The sequence below is a fragment of the Cololabis saira genome, chromosome 1, assembly GCF_033807715.1.
Source record: "Cololabis saira isolate AMF1-May2022 chromosome 1, fColSai1.1, whole genome shotgun sequence".
Classification (NCBI taxonomy): domain Eukaryota; kingdom Metazoa; phylum Chordata; class Actinopteri; order Beloniformes; family Belonidae; genus Cololabis; species Cololabis saira.
The window spans coordinates 40,847,517-40,860,016 of NC_084587.1; the positions used below are offsets into that span (position 1 = coordinate 40,847,517).

General features: G+C 45.8%; 2 protein-coding genes across 2 annotated transcripts in view; one reads left to right on the forward strand and one right to left on the reverse strand.

The window, feature by feature from the left end:
• Positions 1 to 12,500, forward strand: part of LOC133445838 (E3 ubiquitin-protein ligase TRIM39-like) — a 205,187-nt gene that overhangs the window by 42,433 nt on the left and 150,254 nt on the right. The gene's annotated exons all lie outside the window — the stretch shown is intronic.
• The window catches only part of LOC133445813 (echinoderm microtubule-associated protein-like 6), a 56,448-nt gene that overhangs the window by 27,813 nt on the left and 16,135 nt on the right, over positions 1 to 12,500 (reverse strand). Inside the window, exons 9-16 of the mRNA XM_061723279.1 lie at positions 12,457 to 12,500; positions 10,400 to 10,609; positions 8,867 to 9,034; positions 7,363 to 7,469; positions 7,188 to 7,288; positions 5,734 to 5,920; positions 5,555 to 5,660; positions 2,228 to 2,321 (exon numbers count right to left, since the gene is read on the reverse strand). The exon at positions 12,457 to 12,500 is cut by the window's right edge and continues 213 nt beyond it. Coding sequence (XP_061579263.1) covers positions 2,228 to 2,321; positions 5,555 to 5,660; positions 5,734 to 5,920; positions 7,188 to 7,288; positions 7,363 to 7,469; positions 8,867 to 9,034; positions 10,400 to 10,609; positions 12,457 to 12,500 — 1,017 coding nt within the window. The remainder of the gene's footprint in view (positions 1 to 2,227; positions 2,322 to 5,554; positions 5,661 to 5,733; positions 5,921 to 7,187; positions 7,289 to 7,362; positions 7,470 to 8,866; positions 9,035 to 10,399; positions 10,610 to 12,456) is intronic.

A 12,500-nucleotide genomic window follows, 5' to 3' on the forward strand; every position in this document is an offset into this window, starting at 1 on the left:
GACTCCGTAGGACATCTTCTTGTCAGATGTGCAGCTGCCGTACAACACGCACAGTCTGCACGTCAGCACACTCTCCGTGACACAGTGGTAGAAGGGAAGCAGCAGATTTTGTGGGAGATGTTTTTTTCTGAGAATTCTCAGAGAATACATCCTCTGTTGCACCTTCTTCAGCCACTTCTTAGTGTTGGCACTTCAGGTCAGGTCCTCCTCCGGTCCGATCCCCAGGAACCTGAACACTGGGACCCTCTCCACACCGACCCCCCCGATGATGAGAGGCTGGATATTTGTTTCAGTTCTTCTGAAGTCAAAAACCAGCTCTTTAGTCTTTTTGGTGTTGAGGAGCAGGTCGTTGACTTTACACCAATCTGACAGCCGCACCACCTCGCCCCTCTGGGCCAGCTCAGTCTTCTTACCCGAGATTAGTCCGTCCACTCTCATCCGGGAACTTTAAGATCACAAAACAGATAATAAACTGCCCTCTTTGGAATAAAACCTTCAGAGAGCCGTGGAGGCTTGAACATCTGAAAACCTGAATGAACTGAAGATCGGACCAGAACTCCTCCACAACCCTGAGATACTGATGAAGTACTGCTGATGGTTCCTGCTGAAGGAAACATCTACTGATGGTTCCTGCTGCTAAAGGATCTAAAAGCTGTAGAATGAAGTTGGTAGATCCTGGAACACATGACAACTAGAAGATATTTATTATGTTTGTACAGAAACAAACAGAAGTTTAGGTCACCCCAGCAGAGCTCTGGTCTCTCTGGTGGATTCTGGCGTTTCCGACACTAGAATTGGAGGCAGAGCCCTCAGATTCCAAGCACCTGGTTGTGGTGGAACCATCTCCAGGTTCTGGTTCTGGTGGAAACATCTTCCAGTTAGTGTTCAGAATACCAGTGCAGGCAGATGTTTCCCTCCCTCCCTCCTGGTTCTGGTTCTGATGGAGGTTTTTGGTCCCGTTCATCAGTTTTTCTTTCTCCACTGTTGTGTGGTGGTCGGTCAGGTTGGAGGACGTTTTGGTTTCTTAGCCAAGCTGTTTTTTTACATTTGCATTAAATGAAATTGGAATTAGTTTTCAGTCAGAATTAACTGGATTGTAATCGGATTACACCTTGGACTTGATTGGATGAACTGAATAAACATGTTTAAAATACTTTGAGGTGACTGATGTGAAGTGGCACTACACAGGGAACGTGAACTAAACTGAACTCAGTGTGACACGTGTCCAGGTGTGTGTGACATGTCCAGGTGTGTGACACGTGTCCAGGTGTGTGAGACATGTCCAGGTGTGTGACACGTGTCCAGGTGTGTGAGACATGTCCAGGTGTGTGAGACATGTCCAGGTGTGTGAGACATGTCCAGGTGTGTGAGACATGTCCAGGTGTGTAAGACATGTCCAGGTGTGTGTGACATGTCCAGGTGTGTGACACGTGTCCAGGTGTGTGAGACATGTCCAGGTGTGTGACACGTGTCCAGGTGTGTGAGACATGTCCAGGTGTGTGAGACATGTCCAGGTGTGTAAGACATGTCCAGATGTGTGAGACATGTCCAGGTGTGTGAGACATGTCCAGGTGTGTGAGACATGTCCAGGTGTGTAAGACATGTCCAGATGTGTGAGACATGTCCAGGTGTGTGACACGTGTCCAGGTGTGTGAGACATGTCCAGGTGTGTGAGACATGTCCAGGTGTGTAAGACATGTCCAGATGTGTGAGACATGTCCAGGTGTGTGAGACATGTCCAGGTGTGTGAGACATGTCCAGGTGTGTAAGACATGTCCAGATGTGTGAGACATGTCCAGGTGTGTGACACGTGTCCAGGTGTGTGAGACATGTCCAGGTGTGTGACACATGTCCAGGTGTGTGAGACATGTCCAGGTGTGTAAGACATGTCCAGGTGTGTAAGACGTGTCCAGGTGTGTGAGACGTGTCCAGGTGTGTGAGACGTGTCCAGGTGTGTAAGACATGTCCAGGTGTGTGAGACATGTCCAGGTGTGTGAGACATGTCCAGGTGTGTAAGACATATCCAGGTGTGTAAGACATGTCCAGGTGTGTAAGACATGTCCAGGTGTGTGTGACATGTCCAGGTGTGTGACACGTGTCCAGGTGTGTGAGACATGTCCAGGTGTGTGTGACATGTCCAGGTGTGTGACACGTGTCCAGGTGTGTGAGACATGTCCAGGTGTGTGTGACATGTCCAGGTGTGTGACACGTGTCCAGGTGTGTTTACCTGGCCTTGGCCAGTCTCTCCCCTTTCTTCCAGTCCCAGATGACGATGGAGTGAAACTCATCTATTCCCACGGAGATCAGACTCTTACCGTCCACTGACGTTTACAGAAACAAAGACGGACGGAAAGACAGAGAGACACAAAGACGAGAAGCTGCATTAAAAGCAGGTCTTTGCTGTTTTTAGATCTTGTGCAGGAGAGACACCTTCAGGAACACTGGGAGTTGTTAGAATACTTTTGATGGTAAACAGTCTTTGTGGTAATGAAGGCAGGAATTCAGATTTAATGTTGATTTGAGGATACAGGTTTTAAAATCTGATACCAAAACTGGTTTATAGTGTCCATCCATCCATCCATCCATCCATCCATCCATCCATCCATCCATCCATCCATCCATCTATTTATCCATCCATCCATCTATATATCTATATATCTATTTATCCATCCATCCATCTATATATCTATATATCTATCCATCCATCCATCCATCCATCTATATATCTATCCATCCATCCATCCATCCATCCATCCATCCATCTATATATCTATCCATCCATCCATCCATCCATCCATCCATCCATGCATCCATCTATATATCCATCCATCCATCCATCCATCCATCCATCCATGCATCCATCTATATATCCATCCATCCATCCATCCATCCATCCATCCATCTATATATCTATCCATCCATCCATCCATCCATCCATCCATCCATCCATCCATGCATCCATCTATATATCCATCCATCCATCCATCCATCCATCCATCCATCATCCATCCATCCATTCATCCATCCATTCATCCATCCATCCATCCATCCATCCATCATCCATCCATCCATCATCCATCTATATATCCATCCATCCATCATCCATCCATCCATCATCCATCTATATATCCATCCATCCATCCATCATCCATCCATCATCCATCCATCATCCATCCATCCATCATCCATCCATCCATCATCCATCCATCATCCATCCATCCATCCATCATCCATCCATCATCCATCCATCCATCATCCATCCATCCATCATCCATCCATCCATCATCCATCATCCATCCATCCATCATCCATCCATCCATCCATCATCCATCCATCCATCATCCATCCATCCATCCATTTATCCATCCATCCATTGTTCCATCCATCCATCATCCATCCATCCATCCATCCATCATCCATCCATCATCCATCCATCATCCATCCATCCATCCATCATCCATCCATCCATCATCCATCATCCATCCATCCATCATCCATCCATCCATCATCCATCCATCATCCATCCATCCATCATCCATCCATCCATCCATCATCCATCCATCCATCCATTGTTCCATCATCCATCCATCCATCATCCATCCATCCATCCATCCATCATCCATCCATCCATCAACCCATCCATCCATCCATCCATCAATCCATCTATCATCCATCCATCCATCCATCAACCCATCCATCAATCCATCATCCATCCATCCATCCATCTATCATCCATCCATCCATCCATCATCCATCCATCATCCATCCATCCATCATCCATCTATATATCCATCCATCCATCATCCATCCATCATCCATCCATCCATCCATCCATCATCCATCCATCATCCATCCATCCATCCATCCATCCATCCATCATCCATCCATCCATCATCCATCCATCCATCATCCATCCATCCATCCATCCATCATCCATCATCCATCCATCATCCATCCATCCATCCATCCATCATCCATCCATCCATCATCCATCCATCCATCCATCCATCCATCATCCATCCATCCATCATCCATCCATCCATCCATCCATCATCCATCCATCCATCCATCATCCATCCATCATCCATCCATCATCCATCCATCCATCATCCATCCATCCATCCATCCATCCATCATCCATCCATCCATCCATCATCCATCCATCCATCATCCATCCATCATCCATCCATCCATCATCCATCCATCCATCATCCATCCATCATCCATCCATCCATCATCCATCCATCCATCATCCATCCATCCATCATCCATCCATCCATTGTTCCATCCATCCATCATCCATCCATCCATCATCCATCCATCCATCCATCATCCATCCATCATCCATCCATCCATCCATCATCCATCCATCCATCCATCCATCATCCATCCATCCATCATCCATCCATTGTTCCATCATCCATCCATCCATCCATCCATCATCCATCCATCATCCATCCATCCATCATCCATCCATCCATCATCCATCCATCCATCCATCCATCCATCCATCATCCATCCATCATCCATCCATCCATCCATTGTTCCATCATCCATCCATCCATCCATCCATCCATCATCCATCCATCCATCCATCATCCATCCATCCATCAACCCATCCATCCATCCATCCATCATCCATCCATCCATCTATCATCCATCCATCCATCCATGTATCCATCCATCCATCCATGTATCCATTAATCCATTCATCCACCCATCATCCATCCATCCATCCATCCATCCATCCATCCATCCATCATCCATCCATCCATCCATCCATTGTTACATCCATCCATCATCCATCCATCCATCCATCCATCATCCATCTATCCATCATCCATCCATCCATCCATCCATCATCCATCCATCCATCCATCATCCATCCATCCATCCATCCATCCATCATCCATCCATCCATCCATCCATCATCCATCTATCCATCATCCATCCATCCATCCATCCATCCATCCATCCATCCATCATCCATCCATCATCCATCCATCCATCCATGCATCCATCTATATATCCATCCATCCATCCATCCATCCATCCATCCATCCATCATCCATCCATCCATCCATCCATTGTTACATCCATCCATCATCCATCCATCTATCCATCATCCATCCATCCATCCATCATCCATCCATCCATCCATCATCCATCCATCCATCCATCCATCCATCATCCATCTATCCATCATCCATCCATCCATCCATCCATCCATCCATGCATCCATCATCCATCCATCCATCCATCCATCCATCCATCATCCATCCATCCATCATCCATCCATCCATCCATCCATCCATCCATGCATCCATCTATATATCCATCCATCCATCCATCCATCATCCATCCATCCATCCATCCATCCATCCATCCATCCATCCATCCATCCATCCATCCATCATCCATCCATCCATCCATCCATCCATCCATCCATCCATCCACTATTTATCAATCCCTGATTCAGCATCAGTGTCTTCGGTCAGAGGTTCTTTAGATAAAACGGTAAAGTAACGATGACTTTGGGACACCAAAAACACACCTGTGAACTCCAGAGCACACACTCCTCTGCTGAGGTGTCCTTTCAGCAGCGACAGACACTTCAGAGTTTGGATGTCCCAGACGTGGATGGCCGGGTCTCTGCCCACCTGATGGACCAGACATCCAATCAGAAACGGTCTCCCACAGTAAACGCGCTGCACTGTGATCGGCGGGCCGTACCTGCGCGGAGGCCACGTAGTCTTTGAGCGGGTGGACGGCGAGGCTGAGGATGTCGTCGTCGTGGCCGAGGTAGAACCTCTGGCTGTGCTGCAGCCGGTTGTAGACAACAGCAACGGCGGCCACGTGGAACACCACCTCCCCCGTCTGGGTGTAGAACAGGTTGTTACGACAGTCAAAGCCGCGGTAGCTGCAGGAGACAGGAAACACAGCTGCATGATGCACTGCCATCATTGAAACAGTCGGGGATAACGAGATTCCTGAAAGGCCTGTTTGAGGGAGTCCTTCTCTCAAAGGACATAGCTGATTTACAATTAGTATATTTCAGCAACTACATATTTGAATCATTTTAGAACCCCGATAAAGATTAGATGAGATCAGCAGGAGCGTGAAGGAGCTTTACATTGAATCTACCTCACCACCACCAAACTAGATAACCAGTGACTCTGTGCCAATCCAGAGCAGGGAGAACATCCAACTGTTTACCAAGTTCCATCATTGTTCGTGGCTCACAATTGTAAGAAAATCCTATAAAAGATATATCAAGACAAGCAGCTCCATCAAAGATTGTGTGCTTTGACTTTATCCAATGGCTAGCTGTTATCACTTCCTCATCAGTAATCATCATGCTACCTTAGCGAGATTTGGCAGCCGCCCGTTTCTCAGAGGTGTCTTCAGTATTCACATTCATTACTCAGGTAGAAGTATAGATACTAGAGTTTAAAAATACTCCTGTAGAAGTTGAAGTATCAACTCAAGTTTTTTACTCATGTAAAAGTATAAAAGTACTGGTCTCAAAACTACTTAAAGTATAAAAGTAAAAGTAATGTAAGGGGGAAAAACCATTAAGGACAAAAGCCATTGAAAATGAATGCATCTTAGTATAATGCAAATATATTAAAGAACCATATATGTGTACTATTGAGCATTAACATGTGTTTCAGAGAGCAGGAGATATGATGACTAGTTGTCTATAAGTATTGTAATGGTGCAAAAAGTCAAACTTCAGAGGCATGTTATCATTTATCCTAACCTTTATTGGAATGTACATCCAAGTTTAGTTGCAGGAATCTGAGGGAACGGATGTAAGAACAAAACTGGACAAGAACATCTGAAACAACCACAACCAAATTCACTCTATCCGGATGGAGCAATTTAACTGGATAGTTTTTTTTTAAAGGCCGAAATGAAATAGAGTAACGAGGCTGTTTTTAAAATGTAAGGAGTAAAAGTAAAAAGTCGTCCGAAAAATAATTACTTCAGTGAAGTATAGATAGCCAAAATTTCTACTTAAGTAAGGTAACAAAGTATTTGTACTTCGTTACTTGACACCTCTGCCGTTTCTATGAACCAGCGTCGGCCAGGTTCGGCTGAAGGAGCTGGGAACAAAGCTAACTTTGATTGACATGTGGTAGGCGGGTTCCCGCCATGTCCCGCATGAAGAAATGAGTTTTCACCCGTGAACAAACTGCAGACGAAGCCCCTCCTCCGGAGCTTTCTGTCGCTTCAGGGAACCAATCAGCTTCTTCTTGAGCTGCGGCAGGTCTTCCTTGTACACCTGGAGACAGGAACAGGTCGGTCAGACTAACCAGACAGGTTACCGATGAACAACAGTGTTTGCTTCCTGGTCACCTGTCGCTCGTAGTTGGTCTGAGCTTCCTGCTCGATGTCCGAGTCCAGCTCCGGGATGTCGGACACATCCGAGTCCGATTCGCCGCTGTTGGAGTCAGCATAGCCCTCTGAAGACACAAAACAAGGACAAACTTTATTCAAGATTCAACATTTGTCGTTGAGCCAGCGTCCCGGCACAACCTGTTGTTATCAGCCGGCCTCTGTATAAGTTCTGGTTAAGTTCCACAGTTGCCATGGTGACAGGGGAGGGGTAGCGAGGGCAGAGCATCTTGTTAGCATAACATCCAGGGGAGATTTGAGATAAAGCCAGCCGGGCCAAGGCCGGCAACCGGGGAGCCAATTCAGATACCTGCCTTAAGTCTCTCTGGTTCGTGTCCATGTGGACGTCAAACAGACGAAACAGACGGTCTTTTCTATCCCTTCAATAAGTTAAAAACTGCAGCGAGCCCGTGATTCTGATCAATAACGTGTTGATAGGTCGACATCCGGCACACGAACCAGGCAGCCTTGAAAGAGCAGAATATCTGCAATAGTAATGTGGCTTCTTTCTGGTGGTTTTGGTGCAGTGTCTTCTCCTCTCTGCATGGTCTTTCAGCTCACGTGAAGATGTTTTACTCTGGATAAACACCATCTCTCCCTGGTTCCAGCAGCATCTCTATGGGGCTCTTTGTTTCTTGGTCTGGGTTCATCTGCAGCTTTCATGCCACAGCTGGTTCGTCTCTGGGACGCAGACGTTTTATAATCCATCTACAGGTGTGTCTCCAGCTAACTGATGTCAGTGAGCCAATCAGAGGCTTCCTGTGTCAAAACATCAGCATGTGGGATGCTCTAACCTGTTTAAGGCTGCGATCAAGTGAACTTCTGACTTTAGCCTGATTTATGCTCCTGTGTAGCAGCTAGCAGCCCCGCCGCCGTCTCTGCCATTTATTCTTCTGCAGTATTGTTTGCGTTGCTCTGAAATTACGCCGCCAACGGCTCGATGGCAGCGTAGGCTCTTGTCTTCAGTGCTGCAGCTCTCAATACCGAGTTTCTTTCAATAAATTCCTCTATGTAGCTCAGAAAAAAGCACCTGCCATCTAACTGGTGGAGGTGCATGAGGAACTAAGACTGGTTGTGGCTACGTTTGCAGCTTTGAGGCAGAAGTATAAATCAGGTTTTTAAAGAAGTCAAAATAAAATATTCTCTTTAATTTTACATTTTACAACCAAGAAATATGATAAACCCGAATCAGCTTCAGTAAAGCTTCCTCAATCTTAAACCATAACTACCAAATGGTTTAAAGATTAAAAATAAGGAAGTACTTTCATAGGTTTTCTACATTATTCGGTTTTTGCCTGAGCAACAGGAATAAAAAGCAGATTTCGGGGTCATGAAGAGGATTTAGGGACAAAGTATGTTCACATGAGGTGAATTATGAATTACAGGCATAATTGTGCTTTATTTATGATTAAAAATGCATTTTCTGGTTTCAGAGACTCGGACCTGGACTCCACCCCGGCGTTACCTTGCAGCAGCGGCTCCAGAACCCCGTTCATGACTCCTTCAGGGAGGAACCTCCACTGGAAGACGGCGTGGTCGGCTCCGCCGGTGCTGACGACCCACTGCAGATCATTGGACCAACGAACGTTGGTCACATGGGCAGAGTGGCCGATGTATTTCTTAAATTTGGCACCTGTTACAGAGAGATGAGGTGCTGTTAAAAACAGAAGTTGGAACTCAGGCTGCATTAACACCAGACCCGATTGGTCCGCTTTAAACAGAGTTTGGGTGTTCCGATGGTCCAGTTCAGTTGGGGAGGTATGAATGCACAATCAGACTCTGATGCAGATCGAACACACCGATTGTGGTCCATCTAAATGTGTAGGTCTGGACCCGTGTCAAGTGCAGGAAGTGGACTGAAGTAACTCTGCATTAACCAGTGGATGAGGAGAGGGTCCTTCTTCACCTTTTCACACAGTTGTTTCAAAGTTTATTTAGACGGGACAATGCATATTAATTAACACTACATTAAGCAGTGTAAATACACCGGGTTTGACCAGCGGAAAACCAGGGGCTTCCTTTCAAACGTGGTTTCAGTTGATCAGTGATCAGCGGAGAGAGGATCACTCAGCTCAACGTTTCCTCAGATCCTTCCAGACCGACCGAAATCCAGTCACTAGAGTCTGTTAGTAAAACTAACAACAATATGATTGATTATGTTCTGTTAGGTCTTTATTCACAGCTCTGAAATCAATACAGCGCTAAGTAGCTAAAGTGACAACAACTAGTCATTAGCTGCGCTGGTTGCCATTCAGAAGTACACGCCCCTAACTACAGTGGTAATTATGGTGGTTTTATGTCATTATTCCATATAAGGAAATAAAATTCCCTGCAGAGATGCTATGTGGGTGAACTCTAACCGGAGACCGAATCAAAAAGCAAAGTAAATGTGTTTAATTCTACTGTAAAGTTGAACTTTAACATGGAGGCCTATGGATCCAGATCCTGCTGGTCAGTGGAGGAACTGCAGGTCTGGATCCAGACCCCAAGTGTCCAACTTGAGGCCGGACAGGTCTCTTGTTTCAGCAACAGCTACATCATATACAGAGGCTACGTCATGGTGCAGCTGGACCAGCTTCTACTGCCGAGTTTTGCCAAGTTTTGTCTCACAGACCTAATGTCAAACTTTCTTTTAATCAAGGACAGTAGAGCCAGAAGACGTGAAAAGAAAAGAAAACTTTACAGCAGAAATAAATGGCGTTGGGCAGCTCAGCGTCGTCACTTTAGCTCCTGGGGTTGTCTGGACTCCGACAGCATACTAGCGACAGCTGCTCTGGATGTGGGCGTGTCGGCCCCCACAAAGCCTGTGGGTGTGGACACACAAGGTGTGTCCAGTTCCCTACAGAGTCAGCCCAAGGACTGAGGATGTACCAGCACTTCCCGGTGCATCAGAGCCGACTCACTTACAGCTGAGAGACTCAAGGTTCAACCTGGTTCCTCTGGTGAAAAGATCAGGTACAAACTTATAAAGTCCCAGCGGCGTACAGAGGTGACGTACCTTTCTTCAGGCAGGGGAACCTGAAGAGTTTGATGAGACCGAGGTCGTCCCCGGTCACCAAAATAGCGCTGCTGTAGTTGGCGTCCACTGAGTTCACACTGGTCATGTTGGAGTATTTAGGCCAGATTCCGTTCACCTCCGAGCCGACCACTCCCGTCCACGTCATCCAGTGGATCCCCTTCACTTCTTCTTTGGTAATCAGCTTCCCTGCTGTAGGACAAGGACAAAGTTACACCTGAGCAGTGTTGGGACTAACGCGTCATTTAGTAACGGGTTACAGTAACGCCGTTAGTTTTTGCGGTAACTAATACTCTAATGCACGACTTTTTCAGTCGACTAATTCAGTAACGCAATTACCGTTACCAAACGATGCGTTACTCCGTTATTTCTGGCTACAGTGAAGCTTTTTTTCCCCACACGCGGAGACCAGAGGAAACGTAGTGTGTGTGCGTTCAAAAACATGACGGTCATGAGCCAAGAGAAGGCGAGTTTCGCAACGTGGAGATATTGTCATTACAGCAATCCCTGGTTTTTCGCGGAGGTTACGTTCCAAAAACAACCTGTGGTAAGAGAAATTCTTTTTACAATTATTATAGAAGGCTTCAAATTGCGGAGATCAGCACCGCCTCCTGCATCCCGACTCGCTCTGTAGCGTCTTTTTCTTCTAAAGCCCGCGGCGCTGTGTTTTTTCAAGAGAAGAAAATAGTTATGGGTCGTTGTTGACGCTCTTTTTTCTTCTGGGCAAAAAGATTCTTATAAACCGACATGCCACCATGGATTATATTTGAGACTGTAATGAACGATTCATCAAAGAGTCCCGTTCCTGAGCTGCTGCTGAAGCTCATTGGCCGTTCTCAGCTTGTTGCTAAGCAACCAACGTTATTGATACAGGAAGTGAAGAAGGGGGGAGACTGTTTAGAATGCAGAACACAAGGGACAATGCAAATCCATACAGTACCTGCTGAAATGAGGCTAGAGGGGCATTAATGGGAGCATTTAAAATAATGTTTTTATTTAAAGTAACTAAACTTACTTACGTTTCATAGTAACGCATTACTTTTTGGTCTAAGTAACTGAGTTAATAACTGAGTTACTTTTTAATGAAGTAACTAGTAATGGTAACTACTTACTATTTTTCAGTAACTAGCACTGTGAGATTAATTAAAGATTTGAACAGTTGTCATTATGAAATTATCAAAATCAGAATCAGAAAACTGCCTGTTTATCCTCGTGACATTCTTTGACATACTCAGGAGGTTAAAACTGCTGACTTCCTGGTTGGTCAAATTAACCATTGTTTTTCGGTGCATCTGTTTCAAGACCCCCATCACATGCTCTAACAGATAACAGGGAAACCACTTCCTGTGTTCCTTAAGGGTTTGGGCTGTCCAACAACTGCCCCATTGTATTTTTAAGGTTTAAGGAGTTTTTGTCAGGGGGGTCGACTGACAGCAGTCTCATTGTCTTTAAGGGTTAGTTGACCATCTGATGACAAGACCACTTAAGGTTTCTTAAAAGGATGTCTGTTGCTCTGCACAGCACAGATAACTTGTTTATTAACTGAAAAGTCATAGGTGTGACTTTTCAACCATCATCTGATCTGTTTGACCATCTGTTTCTTCTAATTGTTCATTGTTTACCAAATATGGTTTTTCCTGTCATCCTTGCTGAATAAAAAGGGCTCGACTGCAGGGAGAATTTGTCAGAAGGCCTGACGAGCTCTAAAGAGGAGGGCCGTGTTGCCCTAAAGCTCCTCAGGACTTCTCTCCAACCTTCTGCAGAAGGCCTTGAAAATCATTCCACAAGTCTCTGTGTCTTTCCTAAGTTATTCATTTATGTTGTGGGAGCACCTTTTCTCTCGTGAGGTAAAAACCTTCCTTTGTGGCACTTTAAAGTCCCACCCGGTGAGTCCCGGGTCCCTGGTACAGGTGAGCTACAGAGCTGAACCAGAACTCCAGAGGAACCTTTTAGGTGAAGTTCCAGGTCAGGGAGACGCACAGCAAACCCACATTCATGGCAGCATCATGTCTCTGCGTGGGAACCTGGGAGCTCCGTACCTGGCATCCTGTAGAACAGCCGCTCGCCGGCGCCGTCGTTGGTC